General features: G+C 33.9%; 1 protein-coding gene across 8 annotated transcripts in view; it reads right to left on the bottom strand.

Annotated features, from left to right (window-relative positions):
* LOC145252466 (ubiquitin carboxyl-terminal hydrolase 7-like) overlaps window positions 1–19,772 on the bottom strand; it is a 132,164-nt gene that overhangs the window by 13,524 nt on the left and 98,868 nt on the right. For 6 of the 8 annotated variants that reach the window (XM_080111885.1, XM_080111891.1, XM_080111890.1 and 3 more), the window contains 9 exons: window positions 19,215–19,368; window positions 15,871–16,015; window positions 9,464–9,533; window positions 7,581–7,712; window positions 6,050–6,113; window positions 5,766–5,867; window positions 5,113–5,212; window positions 778–870; window positions 618–685 (listed from right to left, as the gene is read on the bottom strand). In XM_080111885.1, coding sequence (XP_079968011.1) covers window positions 618–685; window positions 778–870; window positions 5,113–5,212; window positions 5,766–5,867; window positions 6,050–6,113; window positions 7,581–7,712; window positions 9,464–9,533; window positions 15,871–16,015; window positions 19,215–19,368 — 928 coding nt within the window. The remainder of the gene's footprint in view (window positions 1–617; window positions 686–777; window positions 871–5,112; window positions 5,213–5,765; window positions 5,868–6,049; window positions 6,114–7,580; window positions 7,713–9,463; window positions 9,534–15,870; window positions 16,016–19,214; window positions 19,369–19,772) is intronic. The other 2 variants (XM_080111889.1, XM_080111886.1) reach the window with 1 other exon arrangement.

Raw genomic sequence — 19,772 nt, 5'->3', positions numbered from 1 at the left:
AGAGGGGGCGTCTAGAGAGAGAGAGAGGAAGAGGGGGCGTCTAGAGAGAGAGAGAGGAAGAGGGGGCGTCTAGAGAGAGAGGAAGAGGGGGCGTCTAGAGAGAGAGGAAGAGGGGCGTCTAGAGAGAGAGGAAGAGGGGCGTCTAGAGAGAGAGGAAGAGGGGCGTCTAGAGAGAGAGGAAGAGGGGCGTCTAGAGAGAGAGGAAGAGGGGCGTCTAGAGAGAGAGGAAGAGGGGCGTCTAGAGAGAAAGGAAGAGGGGCGTCTAGAGAGAAAGGAAGAGGGGCGTCTAGAGAGAAAGGAAGAGGGGCGTCTAGAGAGAAAGGAAGAGGGGCGTCTAGAGAGAAAGGAAGAGGGGCGTCTAGAGAGAAAGGAAGAGGGGCGTCTAGAGAGAAAGGAAGAGGGGCGTCTAGAGAGACAGAGGCATCTAAAGAAAAGTGTGGTCTAGAGAGAGAGAGAGAGAGAGAGAGAGAGAGAGAGAGAGAGAGAAAGGCCTCTCTCTAGTCCTAGATAAGTATTTTTATATAAAGATGTACCAAATAATTTCGAACATCTCATACTGCACTTGTAAAAAACTTTCACTCTTTAATTGCTAGGGAAGACAAAAAAGCAAAACTTACTTCATATAGAATCAACGGTGTATGAGGGGAGAAACCAGCTTTTCTACACAATTCAGGCAGGATTTCAGCTGTTAAAACAATTGAATGATGAGAAAAGATTAAAACAACTTTTGAACAATAAACAAAAATACAAATTTGAATCAAATGCAAAAGTCCTTACCAACTCGTGTTGAAATTGGTACATAAAGATGACCACAGTATGATATGCTTTTTGATCGAGGATCGTACAACTTGAGAAAAATAAGGACATCAGCTGAAAGGAAGAAAAACAATTATATAAATATGTCACATGCTAAAAGTTATTTTAATGCAATTCCTTATAAAAAAAAAAAAAAAAAAAAATCATAAAAGTGTGGAAAAACAAAAACAAACTGAATAAAATTGCAGCTTGCATGAAGACTGACTATTGGATTCTTTCTAAAAGTTCTCTTTCGCTTTTCGGATTACCTTTGAAAGAGTCTTTAGGCAAGCTGTAATTTTATTCCCAGTTTGTTTTTTTTCTATATTTCCTTTTTCAAAGGAAATGTACATTTTTTGCAATTAATGACTATCATAAATTACAGTTTCATCTAATGCCTTAACCAACATATTCTAGCTTTGCTACAATTATAATTTGCTGATTTCTTTCTGTCCTCTAATGAGAAGAATAGCATCTTTTTTTTAAATTCTGCGGAATAAGGACTTCGGAAAATGTTTTTGGAGTATTCAGTCGAACAATAAATTTAATTGTAAATTTTAACTTAGTCTTAATTTCTTTTCTCATACACACACACACAAACACATATATATATATATATATACACACATACATACTAGCAAGTAGACCCAATGTTGATAGGAATTGAATGATAATCAAATCGATTGCCTGCTCTAATTGGGGACCTACTATGGTGCACTATAAGGAAACCTCATATGTCTCCCTGCAGTGATCTTGTCCACAATACATTAGTCTACATTGCACTGTAGAGAACCTATTGTTGATTTTATAACAATACTTTTATATAATGGCTTTGATTTAAAAATTAAATTACAAAAGTCAAGTATCATGCTTCAATTGTGCTCTAAACAGAAACAATCATTCTGAACACACCAGTCATATCAAAGAACCTACTGTTGATTTTATATGCCTAGCCTTTCAGCTTGTGCGGTAGTAAAACTTCTAAAATGCATGTGATGTTATGCTGTATAAGGCGTCAACTTTAGTCCAAAGTCACTTGTTCCTGCTTTCATCTGATTTTTTTCAATTATCGATACTTATTGAAGAGAATTTTTTTTTTTTTTTTTTAAATTCAATTTTCACCCCAAACAAGGCACAGTGCTACTTTGAAGTAGGGGCTACTATCGGGAACATAAGTTGCGGGAGTATTGTAAAGGAATAGGAGTAGCAAGATGTCTGTTCACATTACACTTGAACTTCTGCATGTCAGTACAGTTGGGAAAGTAGAATCTCGGAAGGGAGTTCTAAAGTCTAATAGTTCTGGAGAAGAAACTATTGGAGTAGAAGGCTTTCTTATACCTAGGGATCTCGATTGTGAAGATGTGGGATTTTGCTGATTGTCGGGGGGGGGGGGGGGGGTATTCGCGTTGAGGGGGTACAAGGGCTTGTAGTTCGTTGGAGCATTCACCATTAAAATACTTGTAGAACAGGCAAAGGGATGCAATATTTTATCGATGGGACAAAGGCTGAAGCCTAGATGACAGTTCAGGACCTATCAGGCTGGCAACTCTCTTTTGAACCCTGTCCAGGAATGAGACAAGTAGCAGATGCACTAGCCCAAACATGATAACAGTACTCCATACATGGGCGAATGGTGGCCTTATAGTTTTCTAGCACAGTAGAGAAAGCCCACCCTCTTCACAACAGCCTTGGCAATGCTCTCAATGTATCTATTCCAGTTCATGTTCCCTGTAAACGTTAGGCCAAGAAGTTTAAAGGAAGTACTTTTGGGTAATGTGTTTTTGGCCATTGCTATTGGTGGTAGAGAAGGTTTCTTGTAATTATTGAAGGAAACCAGTTTAGTCTTAGCAGCATTGAATGTGACCATCCATTTTTGTCCTCATTCAACTACAGATTGGAGGTCATCCTCTAGTGTTTCTGCCATTTCCGTAGATATGTGTTTATTTGTTTTCCCTTCGTGCCTGTTATAGTGTGGTGTCATCAGCAAACATATCCATCTCCGAAACAATCAGGGAGGTCATTTATGAATATCAGGAATAATAAAGGTCCAAGGATAGACCCCTGGGTTACTCCCGCATTTATATCATTGTTTGGATTTTTCTCTTAAGGATTTAATTACATTATGTATTCTTCCAGTGATACCATCTGATCTAATTTTCCTTAGAAGACCATCGTGCCATACCCTGTCAAAAGCCTTAGATATATCGAGGGCTACCGCTCTATCCTCCTCCGTTTTGTCTAGTGAATGGCATATACATTCAGAGATTACAGTTAGGATATCTGCTATGTAACAGGCTTGCCTAAATCCATATTGATTGTCAGTCAGGAGTTTAGCAGCTGTAAGGTGGTGGACTAGAGCTTGATTAATTCCGCTCTGCAAGATCTACCGCAGATGTGCTAAAGGTTATATCCCACAGGATTACTGAATCTCTTGACAAAGGCTTCCTTTCTAGGACAATTGCTCTTAACATATCAAAGGCCTTCGACAAGGTATGGCATAAGGGTCTACTTAGCAAGATTTCCAGCTACGGTATAACTGGAAATGTTTTCTCAATCATTAAATCATTTCTCTCCGATAGGCTCATAAGAGTAGTGGTAGATGGACAAAAATTGGAGGCCTGCAATATAAATGCTGGAGTCCCTCAGGGGTCAATCCTGGGCTCAACTCTCTTCCTGATCTACATCAATGACCTCCCTAAACACATACTTAAATCATTCGTTGACATCTATGCTGATGACACGACCATCTACGGCAATACATCAAAGGCTGTAAATGACAAAGTTCTGATTCTCTCTCCTCTGATCTCGAGCGCGTGGTTCAGTGGGGGAAGATGTGGCTGGTTACCTTTAATGCATCTAAAACCAAACTCCTATCCTTACATCATCAACGATCTGATCCCCATCTGGCATCAATTGTGATGGATGGCTCTCGTCTGGGTGAGGCTCCGTGTTTTGACAAGCTTCTGGGTTTGACCTTTACTCCTGATCTGAAATAGAACACGTACATCAAGTCTGTTGCCAAGTTCGCTGGAAAGATGGTGGGATCCTTCTACCGCTCCAGAAGATATCTCACTACTGATGCAATTCTCTATCTATATAAAAGCCAAGTACGTCCAAGGATGGAATACTGTTGCCATATCTGGGCAGGAGCTGCTAAAAACAGCCTATCCTGCCTTGACAGAGTACAAAATAGACTTTGTGGCTTAGTGGGGGATGTCCTTTTCTCTACTCTGCAACCTCTCTCCCACAGAAGAGACGTTGCGAGCCTATCCTTGTTTTATCGTTATTTCCATGGCAGGTGCTCCTCTGAACTCCAATCTCTGGTCCCCCCCTCACCAATCTTTCACGAAAAACACTCGTCTAGCTGAATCCACTGTGAAAAATTTTCCCCACTCTATATCTGTGCCTAAATCAAAACGCAGATTCCATGAACAAAGCTTCTTTCTTAGAACTGCATGCCTGTGGAAGTCTGTTCTGTCTGCCTGCTTCCCACCGGACTACAACTTGGATGTCTTCAAGTCCAACCGTAACAAATTCCTAATGAACCGCCCCCTTAGGTAGACACTTTGTCAAATCTCCACACTAACGTAATGTACTTGCAATAACCCTTATCCTTGAGTGGCTTCCGGGCCTTGATAAGTGGTGATCACTGTATAAAAAAAAAAAAAAAAAAAAAAAAAAGGACTCAAATATTTTGGTGAAAAGCGGGAGAAGATTAATGGAGAGATAATTTAATGGGTCAGTTCTTTCGCCAGAATTCTTGCAAACTGGTACCACAAAAGCAGTTTTTCAGCAGTCAGGAAAGCAAGATTCATTAAGACATTTGTTGTAAAGTTTTGAGAGAACTGGATCAACTTCAGTGGAGCATTTTTTTTTAATAGCACAGCTGGGATGAAATAGGGTCCACATGTTTTTGAGGTGTCTAGGTTTTTTATAATACCATGAACATAAGAGATGATTTTCAAATCGTCTAGTGTGGCGTCTGTCCGCAAAGGAAAACCAGTTTGATACAAACAAAACCTATCTTTCTTAGATATGTTTTGTATCAGGCGCATAAAGTACACTTGTGTGAAATTTCAACAACAAAAAATGTCCCAGTTGTTTAGGAGTACATACGGAATGAACTCATATATCCAAAGTTTCATATATGAATGAGAGGATAGATGGGAGCAGCCATTTGCTTTTTATGTCAATCTTAGCAACGAGCTGGAGGACATTTTTCCACATTTTATATTGAAGAGTTGCATTTTTCTCATTAAATACTGGCTTTGTGTCTCCTTCCTACCTAGACTCATGGAGATACCAATAAACACTTACACTTCTTATCAAACGGAGGCAAACCAGAGCTGGTACTTTCGGGTGTGAGAGTTTCAACAAACACAGTCCATGGGTTATCATTTTCAGCCAATTCTTGCACCTAAAAAAAAAAAAAAAAAAAAAAAATTTAAACAATCCTTTAAATTATTAATCATTTAAACATGATGGAAATTTTTTTTGGAAAAGGAAACATTCTAAATACATTTTTAACATTAGAATTGACATAGATTAAAAAAAAAAATCCTTGGAAAATTTAATTGGTCTTTCAACTAAGTGACAATTCATTTTTTTGTTTACAGTTTTTGATAAAACATTAATACTTAATTTTTAATATCTCGCAATCTTTATACACCCGAAAAGAACTGCATAAAATAATATTTATTTTTAAATAAATGATTTCCAATAAAAATTTGAATGAGTAACTTCTGCATTTTTCATAAGACACACCTGAAGAAGGTTGGAAATTACATTGGCTGAAATGTTGTGAAAATAACATCAGAGATAGCAGTTTTAATGATCCGAATTACCAATCCTCATTCCAAAACAAAGCATAAAAATATATAAATAAAAAGTTACATTTTTAAAATGTACGAATGCAGATAGTTTCTGAAGACAAATGAAGTCCGGAGGAAAAAAAAGAGAGAGGTACTTACAGTTTTATTAATATCTCCTTCCAAGTCCAATATTGTTGGCCGAACTGTTAAATTCTCTCGAGACTGGAATGGCCATGGCCGAATTTTTTCAATTGGATATTTCTGATGGGCCAAAAAATAAAATTAGGTGGACATTATTCAACTTTATCTCAAACTAAAACATCTGTTAAAAGTTTTTTAAAACAGCAACATCAAATATTTCCAATATAAGCAAATAGCATAAAAAATAAAAGTAAATTTTCCTTCACTTTCAAATCATAAAATGAGAATCAAAATGGACTTACTAAGTTTTCAGACAACATTTCCATAAATTCCATGAGTGTTGCCGTTTTCTTGACTTTGAAAATCCTACAAACAAAATTTTGTCATCATGAAAAGAAAATTTTGAATTAGAACTTTAATATTAATTATTTATGAAAAGAAATAGAAATTTAATATTAATTATGAAAAGAAATAGAACTTTAATATTAATTATGAAAAGAAATAGAACTTTAATATTAATTATGAAAAGAAATAGAACTTTAATATTAATTATGAAAAGAAATAGAACTTTAATATTAATTATGAAAAGAAATAGAACTTTAATATTAATTATGAAAAGAAATAGAACTTTAATATTAATTATGAAAAGAAATAGAACTTTAATATTAATTATGAAAAGAAATAGAACTTTAATATTAATTATGAAAAGAAATAGAACTTTAATATTAATTATGAAAAGAAATAGCACTTTAATATTAATTATGAAAAGAAATAGAACTTTAATATTAATTATGAAAAGAAATAGAACTTTAATATTAATTATGAAAAGAAATAGAACTTTAATATTAATTATGAAAAGAAATAGAACTTTAATATTAATTATGAAAAGAAATAGAACTTTAATATTAATTATGAAAAGAAATAGAACTTTAATATTAATTATGAAAAGAAATAGAACTTTAATATTAATTATGAAAAGAAATAGAACTTTAATATTAATTATGAAAAGAAATAGAACTTTAATATTAAAGTTCTATTTCTTTTCATAATTAATATTAATTATGAAAAGAAATAGAAATTTAATTTTTTTTTCCAGGGCTTTGTTGGTTAATTTGTTCGAATCATTTTTTTTTATTTAGGGCTTCGTTCTTCAATACCATTACCATAAAAACTTTCCACACCCGAGCAACACTAGTTACCCCTGATAATACATTTATATACTTGAATCAAATGCTACTCTTATTAACTCCTTTGAATATATATATATATATATATATATATACACACACACACACTCCTTTGAATATATATATATATATATATATATATATATATACACACACACACACACTCCTTTGAATATATATATATATATATATATATATATATATATATATACACACACACACACACACACACTGAATTACTTTCCCTTATGTGTTACATGCAAAGTAATAGCTTTTAACAGACGGTGAAACCATAAGTTTTGAGTTCATGGTGTATATATATATATATATATATATATATATATATATATACACACACACACACACACACTACTAATAAAAACACTAATTAAAATTTCAAAGTTGGATCTAAATTGTATTATGAATCAAATTGATTCTGAGTAACCAATTTTCGGTTTACCCTATACTTTATTACAATTTATTAATAAAAAAAAAAAAAAAAACTAAATCCCATCCAATAGTTCTAGAATATTTAGAAATTCATAAATTGTTGCTTTATAAAAATAATCAGTTTAAAAAAAAAAAAAAAAATCTAATAGAAATCTGAATTTGACATTAAAGCAGAGATAAAAAAAATGTCACTCACCTGAAATTAGTTTTTTCTGGATCGAATAAGTCGTTACCCTGATGACCACAGAAATGATCGGCAGTGACCACCTGAACATTCATGTAGAGATGAGCTTCTGTTCGTTCCTTGCGTTTCTGAGCTTCCACACGTCTTCATATGTTGATTTAAAAAAGAAAAAAGATTTAAATAAAGATATGTGAAACAATCAAGTCCGATATTGAAAACGTAAAGGGGATTATGATCACGTCAAGGAAACATCTTAAAAACTGGCAAGATAATACCTAAAGTTTTAGTTCCTGTCTATTTACAAACTCCTTTTTTTACGATAGACACACATAATTGGATATATTTTAAAGTAAATTAGTATTTAGATAAGCTATTTCATTTTGATTAAAATGGAAGGATAACACATTGTGGGATCAAAGTTTGCACTTGACATTCATAAAAATAAAATTTTCTACTTTATACGCCGGTTTTAGTACTAGTGATACTTGTGACTAACCTGGTAAGCAGCTAAATCACACCCCTTCACTGCTGGAAAGCTTCTACTTTAACAGTTTCTTCCTATAAACTACTGAACTTTGGAATTACCTCCCTGCTTCCCTTACAGTACTGACATGCCAAGTTTAAATGTAATGTGAACAGATATCTTGCATCTCAACTCCCTTAATAGTGCCTTCATAGACATTGCCTCCTCATATAGTAGCTGCTTATATCCAAGCGACAATGTTTCGTTTGGACTTAATAACAGTACCAAGAAAAAAGAAAAAAAAATGTTAACAAGTATTTCAAGAATTGAACGAGTGCACAGGATTCTCCGTTATAACCTTAAGAAACGTCGGTTGTCCATTGAAAAACTTCAAAAACAAAGTTAACATTTCAATGTTGCTTCACTTATATCACGTCTCATAACTTATATCGCGTCTCATCCAATTCTTTTTTTGTACAAAAACCTCAGAAAATGACATTCAGTCTGAAGTGGAATGGGTATATAAATGGTTGGTAACATTTAATACTACTAAGACTCATTGTTCAAACTATTAGGCTTATTAATCTTTATAGGTAACATGAATTGGAAAATATACATTGTATATATTGCCAAGGCTGCTGCCTAAGTAGGCTCCCTATACTGTGCTAGAAAATTACTCACACTAAAGAGTATCCTATCTATTTATAAACCCACAATTTGCTCAAATATGGAGTCTTTGCTACCACATCTGGGCTGTAGCATCTGCCACTAGGCTTTCACTCTTAGACACGGTTCAAAGAAGAGTCCCAAATCCAAAACTATCAGCCAAGCTATTGCTGCAATGTTGCATCCGTGTGTCTGTTTTACAAGTACTTTAATGGAATCTACTCTGATGAACTCGTATTTGTGCCCTTACGACGTACATACTCCAGACAAACAAAATCCCACCCCTTCACTGTTGAAGTCCTTAAATACCGGAAAGTGTCCTACTCTAATAGTTTCTTCCCTTGACCTGTTAGACATTGGAATTCCCTCTCATACTAATAATCCGCAGAAGTTTAAATGTAAACAGACACCTCACTGCTGAACTTCCCAGACATGATCTCAAATAGTTGCTCCTTATAGCCAAGTGGCAATATGCCCTAAAAAGATAGTGTTAGGGGCCGAGTACATGAGGACAGATGGGCTCCTTATTCAATCCTGGACAACGTCAGTTTATCCTGCTATTCTATATAAGAAAATATTTTCCATAGATCACATGATTTAGTAGATTTGTGTTGTCAATTATGCACAAAACTCAATCAGAAAGTGTTAAAATTATAATTAAATTACGGTTTTCATTTAATTTTTACACAAGATGTGCCAGTTCAACTTGAAAGTAATTAAAAAAAAAAACTAGAAAATATTCTTAAAGAGTTGAAATGGAACTTACCGTTCTTCTGCTAATCTGTTCTTTAAACTTTCAGGAATGTCGGTTTCTATTACTTGTTGTAAAACTTCTTCTAGGGAAAAAGAAAAAAAAAGGTTGCCAAATAGATGCAATAAAAAAGATGATGTAGGGATAGGGTTATTATGACTTGGTACTGGCCTTCTGAAATTGTGAATGTAAGACAAAAAATGTCCTTAATCTTTAAGTAAAATACAGCTATGTTCACAACAGGTATACACTGAGTATGCACGTCTCCTAGATCTTTTCCCCACAACTTGCTCCGAGCTATGTTCATTTTCCGTTCTGTTTCTATTGGGATCTTCCGACCATTCTGTTGTATCAGTTAAGATAAAAAAATGTAATAAGTCCTCATACATCGTACAGTATACAGATACTCTGTGGCTGACTGGGATAATTTTAGTACATTTATCAGCTTTACCTCTGCGTTTCAAAAATATATTAATGTCCTCTATAGTATCAGACCTGACAGAATGGTTAATTGTAGGTATAGATCGTTTCATACCCTCAAAAAAAATTCCAGTAAAACCTAACAGCCAGCCGTGGTTTTCTCCAGAATGTGCTGCTGCCATTGCGCCCGGAAATCCCTTTTTCCATTGCTTTCAACATAACAGATGTACTGAGACTAAAGCTGCTTTCAGGACTGCCAGCAACTACCGTAAAAGAGTAATGAAGAACGCAAGAGAGTTTTCAGTCTGTCAAGTCCAAAGCGGTTGAGCAGCGGCTTGGTTCCCACCAGTTTTGGCAAATAGCAAACCGGATCCTAAACAGAAGCGTGTGCTCTATTTCAACCATCATCAATGGACCTGTCAGCATCAGCCAAAGCCAAACTCTTAACCAAGAACTTTACAGCTAATTCTATCCTATGCGAATAAGGCTGCCAACCCCCAATATTTCCTCCTGTATCAGAAAACACGCTATGCAATATACAAATATCTGTGTGATGTTGCCAAGTTAATCAAACACCTTGATTCCAGTAAAACAAAATATTCATTCAAACGATAGTGCTGAAAAGTTTCAACCCAACCTAGCTCTCATACTTACAAAGCTGTTTAAATATTGACTTAAGAATTATTTCCCAATAACCTGGAAAATCTCATCTGCATGCTCTGCATTTAAGCCTGTTGAACTCTACCGCTTACCTGTTTCCCTCCTGACTTCAGCATGGATGTGTTCAAGTCCAACATAAACAAATTCCTGACAAACCGCCCCTTTAAGTAATGACACTTTATCAAATCTCCAATACTAATGAATACTGCAACACTATCCCATTGATTACTGTACACAAAATTACCCTTATCCTAGAGTTGAACACTACAAAACTAGTGAAGTAGTTGGTCGTCAATTACAGAATCAGGATTCGTTAACCTTATGTGACCTAACTCGGACGTTTTTGAGAAGAATCCGTCTCAACCTGACCAGCGTGATATGTACAAGTGACTAATAGTCACAAAATTCAAATTAATATTCTGTAAATTTTTTTATGGTTGTAACAAAATTAAATTACCCCGACCTCCATTAAAATGAAAAAAAAAAAAAAAAAAAAAAAAAAAAAACTAAAATGCATTGTGGTTGATTTATTTTTGTAATTGATTTCAACAAATATTGAATTAACAGTGGATAAAATTAGAATACAAGTCAGGTAGAGACAACAAAACACATACGAGAAGTGGAATATTTAAATTTAGTGGTTGTCCAGAAACACCTGGCCCCATATTAAACAAAAACACAGATCTTTATGATGTACGTACCATGATGGAACAAAAAGATCATATTCCAAAAATTATATTAATCGATGAAGTTGTTTTATTTTTTTATAAAGAAAATCATTTTTAAATAACTGATTGATAGGAAATCGTAGGCATTACAAGAATGATTTTTTTTTTTTTTTTTATTGCATTGTTACCCCAAACAAGGTGCAGTGCCACTTTGATGTAGGGGGCTACTATCAGAAGCATAAGTTGCAGGAATATTGTGTAGGAAGTTGAGCAGCATGTCTGTTCACATAACACTCGAACTTCTGCATATCAGTACAGTTGGGAAAGCAGGAACCCAGAAGGGAATTCCAAAGTCTAGTAGTTCTGAAAAGAAATAGAGTAGAAGACTTTTTTACATCTAGGGATCTCTACTGTGTATGGGTGGGACTTTGCTGCTTGTGGAGTTTGTTGGGAGTATTTAATCGAGGAGCTTGTAGTTCGTCCAAGCATCCATCACTAAATACTTGTAGAACAGGTAGCGGGATGCAACATTTCGTTGATGGGACAGAGTTTGAATATTAGATGACAGTTCAGGACCTATCAGGCTGGTGAGATTTTTCAACCGTCCAGGAGTGAGAGACTAGTAGCAGATGCACCAGTCAAATGTGACAACAATACTCCATACATGAGCGAATGGTGGCCTTTTAGAGGTACAGGATACTTTCAGGCGTAAGTAACTTTCTAGCATGATAGAGAAAGCCCACCTTCTTCACAGCGGCCCTGGCAATGCTCTCAATGTATGTTCCAACTCATGTTCCCTGTGAACGTTAAGCCAAGGAGTTTGAAAGTACTTTCAGGTAATGTATCTTTAGCCATACTATTAGTGGTTGCGAAGATTTCTTTTTAATTATTAATGGAAACGAACTTAGTCTTGGCAGCATTGAACATTACCTTCCATTTTTGAGTCCATTCAACTACTACTTCCTCTAGGGTTTCTGCCATTTACTTGGATGTGTGTTTGTTTTCCCCTCGTTCCTGTTTTAGAGCGTGGTGTTGTCAGCAAATATACCCATTTCAGAGATTATTTCATCAGAGAAGTCATTTATGAAAATCAGGAATAATAACGGCCCAAGGTCTAGCAAGTCTGAATTATTATGGAGTTATTTACCCTTGTTTTTTCAAGATGGTGACGAGACTCCCTCTTTTGCTTAATCATAAATTTGATTTTCTAAGTTAAAAATGAAACTAATTGATCAATTTACTTAATTTTTGGAATATGACATTTTCATTCCGCCATGGGTACATACATTATACATATTTTAATTTTTGTTTTTTAAAATAGGGGAAATTCTGAACAGGGGCCATAAATTTTTTTGTACATGTATTCCTCAAATTTTATGAATAGTGTAAAACATTTTGCATTTACTTTGCAACAATTGCAGTTACTTGCGTTAATTTGTGACAGCTTTTTGCATATCGTTTCATCTTGTCTGACAGGAGACATTTTTGAACAAGATAAAGCCACAGATATGCCAAGTATGTGGTTTCAGAAAAAAAAAAAAAAATGGTCTTATTTGAAACCAGATTATAAATACAGACTACAAAAATCATAAAATGGTGGCAATCACAAATCGAATTTGTAAACAATTTAAATGTGAATAACATTTTTATAAGTATTGGTTTTTATTTTACAACAAATTCTATCATTTTATTTAGAACACGTCTATTAGATATCTATTATAGAAAAATCTTGATTCTGTGTGTGCATCCAGAAAGGTCAGAAACTACACATGATGCAACTTACGAATCACAAGATTCAGTATGACCCTGATCAGGTTATGGTGATAAATAATTTTTATTTCATTTAGAGGTTCCCATAAACAAAGTTGAGATTTTTTTTTTCTTTTTCATTCTTACAAAACTCAACCAGTCTACTGTGAAAATTTTTTATCTCGTAAAAGGGCTTCTGAAACATACCTTCATTTATAGAATCCAGTAGTGTATCTTTGCAAAACGATATTTCTTGCATAGTCATGCTACCACCAGCTTTTGGGCAGTCTATCTTTTATAACAAAGACAGTTCATAAAGCTACAGTATCAATACGATAACCAAGCTGTAATAGCTTTCAGGTAATCCATCTTTCATGGCAAAGAACATACAGTAAAATCACCAAACTGGTCTTTGCAAGATGCATTACATGCTAAAGTAATAATTTTTTTTTTTTTTTTACTCCATGGTCACTAAAAAGTGGAGGAAGATAGAGTAATAAGAAGTCTTTATCACCCCTTCTCAGGTACATGCTATTATAAAAAACCTAGACACCTCAAAAGCATGTGGACCAGATCTCATCCCGGCTGTGCTATTAAAAAAATGCTCTGCCGAGGTTGCTCCAGTTCTCTCCAAACTTTACAATGCCATAACGAATCTTGTTTTCCCGACTGCTGGAAAAACGCCTCTGTGGTACCAGTCTTTAAGAATTCTGGTGAAAGAACTGACCCACTAAATTATCGCCCCATTAGCCTCCTCCCACTTTTCGCTAAAATATTTGAGTCCTTAGTTAATCAAGCCCTAGTCCAGCACCTAACAGCTGCTAAACTCCTGACTGACAAACAATATGGATTCAGGCAAGCCCGTTCAACAGCAGATATCTTAACTGTAGTTTCTGAACATATATACCGTTCATTGGATAAAACAGGGGAGGGTAGAGCGGTGGCCCTTGATATATCTAAGGCTTTTGACAGGGTATAGCACGATGGTCTTCTAAGGAAAATTAGATCATATGGAATCACTGGAAGAATTCATAATGTAATTAAATCCTTCTTAAGTAATAGAAAAATCAAAGTTGTCCTCGACGGACATACATCCAAACAATATGACAAATGCGGGAGTACCTCAGGGGTCTATCCTTGGACCTCTATTATTCCTGATATTCATAAACGACCTCCCTGATAATATTGTTTCGGAGATGGGTATATTTGCTGATGACACCACTCTCTATAACAGATATGAGGGGAAAACAAATGAACACATATCCAAGAAAATGGCAGAAACACTAGAGGATGACCTCCAATCCGTAGTGGAATGGGGACAAAAATGGTTGGTCACATTCAATGCTGCTAAGACTAAGCTTGTTTCCTTCAATAATTACCAGAAACCTTCTCTACCACCAATAGCAATGGCCAAGAACACATTGCCTGAAAGTACTTCTTTTAAACTCCTCGGCCTAACGTTTACAGGGAATATGAACTGGAATAGATACATTGAGAGCATTGCCAGGGCTGCTGCAAGGAAGGTTGGCTCCCTCTACCGTGCTAGAAAACTACTTACACCTGACAGTATCCTATACCTCTATAAGGCAACCATTCGCCCATGTATGGAATACTGTTGTCACATCTGGGCTGGTGCATCTGCTGCTTGTCTCTCGCTCCTGGACAGGGTTCAAAAAAGAGTCGCCAACCTGATAGGTCCTGAACTGGCATCTAGGCTTCAACCTCTGTCCCATCGACGAGATGTTGCATCCCTCTGCCTGTTCTACAAATACTTTAATGGTGAATGCTCTGACGAACTGCAAACACTTGTACCTCCCCGACGTAACTACCCCCGTCAAACCCGACAAGCTACTAAGTCTCATCCCTTTACAGTAGATATCCCTAGGTGCAAGAAAGCCTTTTACTCCAATAGTTTCTTCCCCAGAACTGCGGGTCTTTGGAACTCCCTTCCGGGATTCTGCTTTCCCAACTGCAATGATATGCAGAAGTTCAAGTGTAATGTTAAACATCTTTCTACTCTTCTCCCTTCATAATGACCCCGCTAATTAATTCCCTAATAGTAGCCCCCTGCTTCAAAGTGGCACTGTGCCTTGTTTGGAGTGAAAATTGAATAAAAAAAAAATTTAAAAAAAAGATGCATTACATGCTAAAGTAATAATTTTTTTTTTTTTTTTTTTTTTTTTTTTACTCCACATGGTCACTAAAAAGTGGAGGAAGATAGAGTAATAAGAAGGTGCCATGCATAAACTCAATGGTGCTTTTTTAACTACTTCATTGCTATTCAATTGAACATGGAGACAAGGAGGGGGGGGTCGTTATGGAGAGAAATAGAAAAGACAGGTTCTTGATTATAATAGCAAAATCCAACGGCCAGAAAATTGAGTCATTATTAAAAAGCAATAACTACTCATTTTTTATGTCATTTTCAAATATAAGCAATGTTATTTTCTTAACTGTCATGTTGCAATTAAATATTACTGTATTACTACAGAAAATAAGTATTTCCATAATTCAAAGAAAATATTTCATCACGTTTACCGTTAACGTATGTAAATACAAGGGAAATAACTCATTTCTCCCAAATTGGCCAAAGTTCTTAAAGTTTCAGAAATCAATTATCACCCCTGCTTTGTGTGCTATTCAGTATATTATAATGTAACTTGCAAATATCTCGAAAACTGTTTTCTTTAATAATTTTCTACTTTATCGTTTTTCATAATTTTTGGATGTTTTCATTACTGTGACATGACAAATACCATTGGTTTTACTTGAAATTCAATATTTCAATTTTTAAATTTTGCTATTATAATGAAGAACCAAAAAGATGGATGGTACAGCAAATTTTTTTTTGTTATAACTGGGATGGACGGACGGACGGACACACACACACACACACAATACAAAGCAAGTACAATGAGATCTTACCCATTAAACTTTCCCTGATATAGACCAACATGTATGCATTTGTACAATGTCTCACTGTAATATCGTCATCATGGCTACCAAAATTATGATCAATTGCTTCTGGCTTTGTACACTTGGAGACAACATCATCATCAAATTTGCACCACTGTAAGAGATGAAAAAAAAACAAAAAAAAAAAAAAACATCACATTCAAATTTTTGAAATACTAAAGAGAAACTAATGTGTGTGTGTGTGTGTGTTTGCATTAATATTCATATAAAATCAAACAGTTACATTTGTAATTTTATTTCTCATATATAGAAATTAAAATTTCTAAAAAAATATCTCAATAATTACATTATATTAAGAGCTTGATGCTCTAAGAATCTAAAAAATTGTAAAAATCTATTTTTTGGTCTCGCATGAATTTCACCTTTTTAAGACCAAATACTGAATTATCATGCATTTTATGTACAATAAACTGAAATCTACTAGATTCGTCTTAAAATGAATAGAGTGCAAGATTTCTTTGATATTATTATAGATCAACTCTAAAATATTAAATTCTACCAATCAAGAGTGCATAAACAAAGGGTTGGCTCCCAACAGTTTTGGCGCTCAACAGTTTCCTGAATCAATGCGTGGCTTCTATCATAACCATTGTCAATGAACCAGAGGTGTGATTTCTACAGCAGCCGATAAAGTCAAACTTTTACACAGAAAATGTAAGATTCCATTTTCAATCAGAACTGCCTACCACCTAAATTTTCTATGACGGAAAACATTGAGCGGAATCCCGATATCGACATTTCTGAATTTTTTTTAATGAGAATGGATTTTTTTTTTTATTAATGTTCTTATCCTGTGTTACTTTGTATTATTTTTGGCGTAGTGGATAAAGTACTTGGTGAAACTCAGGATTACATTCTTCTGTGTGGATGATATTTAAAATACAGCTGCTAATTACTTCGGACTTCTACCCCAGTCATGGCTGACGGACGGGGAGAATGCTACTTCCATGAATTAAATAAAGGGTTCCATCTTAAATTCTGTGCAGATTCCCAAGTTCGACAAGATAAACTGAAAGTCGTAGGTTACATTCATACAAATAAAGCCAATGCCATAACTGGAAACGAAAATTAAAACAGATTTTCATGGTTTTCTACTACTTTCTTATAAAGCTTAAAACATTGTAACAAAACGATGATAGTTTTAGCAAGACATTTAATTCTAGTCTTTATTTTATAAATAAAACAGTATGTGCATAAATTTTTAACCTATAAACGATTAAACTACTAGTCACATAACACTGAAAGAAACAGGAAATAGTAATCATACACCAAAGATGGTTCATAACGAGTAAAATCTTTGTTTGGATGGATGAATAATGCATACAGAAATACGTTAGAAAGTTGAAATGTAAAATATACATTTCAACTTGCCGACATTTTTATTTTTTTTGCAGATGTACAAATTCATTGATAACTTTAAAGTTGTTTAATTTTAAATCTTTATCTGTTGATAGCTCAAATGTTTTTGTTTTGATTTGTTATTTTTCAGATAAGTTTTAACGTTCGTTTTTCTGTTTTCTTTTTTTATTTCGCTTATTCTTAGGTTTTCATTAACAACCACACACACCTTCAAACACTCGGGCAACGCCAGGTACCCCTCCGCTAGTTAAATTATAAATTAAACTAAAAGCTATAACTAATTTTGGTAGGGTAATGTTTAAATCTAAAATTTTTGGATGTAAATAGCTTTTAAAACTTTGAATCTTAATTAAATGACGATTTGGTAAAAATGATAAAACAGTTTAAATCATTTTCTATTTCACAGTTTAAATGCTTCCAAATTTCATTCATATTTTTTTTTTTTTTAAACAAAATATTAAAATGGTTTAGTTGTACAATAATTGATATTGTTTTTACTTTTATGACACGCCAACCATCTAAATTATTTTGCGCCATATAATATATTTATGAAATAGTCATTTGATAAGTTCCGGTAAGTTATGTGATTATATCTTTGGTTTCTCCTATAGAAATTGAAAATAATTTCAATGAAACAGAAATGCATTCTAGTGGAGTTAATGTCATAAAAAAGGTATTTATTTTATTTCACACTATCAAATTTTTTATTTTAACAAATATTCAATTAATCTCAAAACTCACTATATCTGTCATTTTTTTTTCAAACCAGGTCTCGTCTCATACAGAAGGTCGCAGAGCAATGCAAGTCAAATGATAGCATTTTTTGTGGACTGTTTTTTTATAAGTCTTTACGCAGTTAAAACAGTTGCTAATGGAAATAGTTGATGCAGTTCTGATTTGAAAGCTTGGAGGGGAAGGGGCTAACTATTTTTTAAGGAGCTAAAATGTTTTTTTGTTTTTTTTTTCAATCTAATCCTAACGATAACAATCCTTCACATGCTTAGTGTCATTTGTTTGTTTTTTTTCCACAGTATACAAATCATATATTACTTTTGCTAGTTCTCCGACTGATTTAGAATTCTCCAATATTTTGGATCGACTGTTCTGTGAGTACTGAAATCGTTCAGATATTCATTTATTGCATGTATCCCCCCCCTTTAAGTATTAGAAAAAGTTTTGTTTGCAAATATATTTTGATTAAATTGTTAATTTTTCTTTTAATCACATAAATTAGAGTAACACTTAAAAAAAAAAACAAAAAAAAACTTCTTACCTAAACCATGTTTTAGTAACAAATTTAAAAAAAAAATAAAAATGGCAATACGGCATATTCATTCATTTATAATCTAATTTATAAAACCATGTCTGTCTGTCCCCACTTTTTCCAAACTGCATTTCATGAGTTACAAAGTGGCGTAAGATGGGTCAAATGTCTGCATTTTTTGTTGACCATTTTTTAATGAGTTTTTAGCAGGTAAAAATAGCTGCTAAAGGGTCAGAATTGAAGGAAATTGGAACGTGGCAGGCATAAGTGAACCGAAACTTCTCTTGTATGCACAACTATATATTTATACGTTAATGTTAATTCATTTAACTATTTCTTATCCAACTGACAATAGCTTAAATGATAACGACTAAGGCTGGAACACTATATGTTTGGGTTTTGATTCTAATTGATGGCATGTTTTTTTTAACTTTTGAAATCACTACTATATATTGGGTACAATATAATAATCAATAGAGAATTGGCTTTATAATAACATATACAAAATCTGCATGAATTAAAATATCATTTAAGCATATTAACTGATTGGACAACGCTGGGTACCCCCTGCTAGTAGTAAATAAATAAGATTAATTAAATGCCTAAGTAACAGTTATTTAAAAATATCTTTTCTTATAATTTTCCTAATCTACTAATTGTCAACACTTACCTTGCCATCTCCTTTCGGATTTATATACACGACATAATGGCCTCCATGGTTGTCACCACTATGTACCAGAACTGCATGTAAAACATAATTGGCAGGGGTTTTCTCTTTCTTTTGTAAAAAAGTGTCCAAGTTCAATCTCTCTGGAAATTCAAACCTAGGTGGAGGCAAAAGACAGTTTTGTCATTTTTTAAATTCTCAGAGTAGAATCAGAAAATATACACGAGCTAATGTTATTTTAAAATATTTATATATTACACGAAAGGGATTTAAATTACACGATATTAAAAATAAATTTTAATTTTTTTTTTATTTAAAACAAAATCCCCTAAATCACAAGTATTCTATGCACAAACACCTTTTACTTCTTATCTCGCTTGTTAGTGGATGGTGATGCAACAAACATCTTTTTAAATATTTTCACAAATTTTTTTTTTTTTTTTTTTAAATAAATAAATAAAAATTAAAGTAAATAAAAAAAAAAAAGCTAAGATCTGGAGAATAAATTGATATGTTCCATTAATTTCCTCTTATCATTATTCATAAGTATCTAATCTTTTA

This window comes from Euprymna scolopes, chromosome 29 (genome assembly GCF_053919585.1).
Source record: "Euprymna scolopes isolate OS-2025 chromosome 29, ASM5391958v1, whole genome shotgun sequence".
NCBI lineage: Eukaryota > Metazoa > Mollusca > Cephalopoda > Sepiida > Sepiolidae > Euprymna > Euprymna scolopes.
Note: the sequence above shows the minus strand (reverse complement) of the source record. Positions and strands in the feature narration are given on the sequence as shown.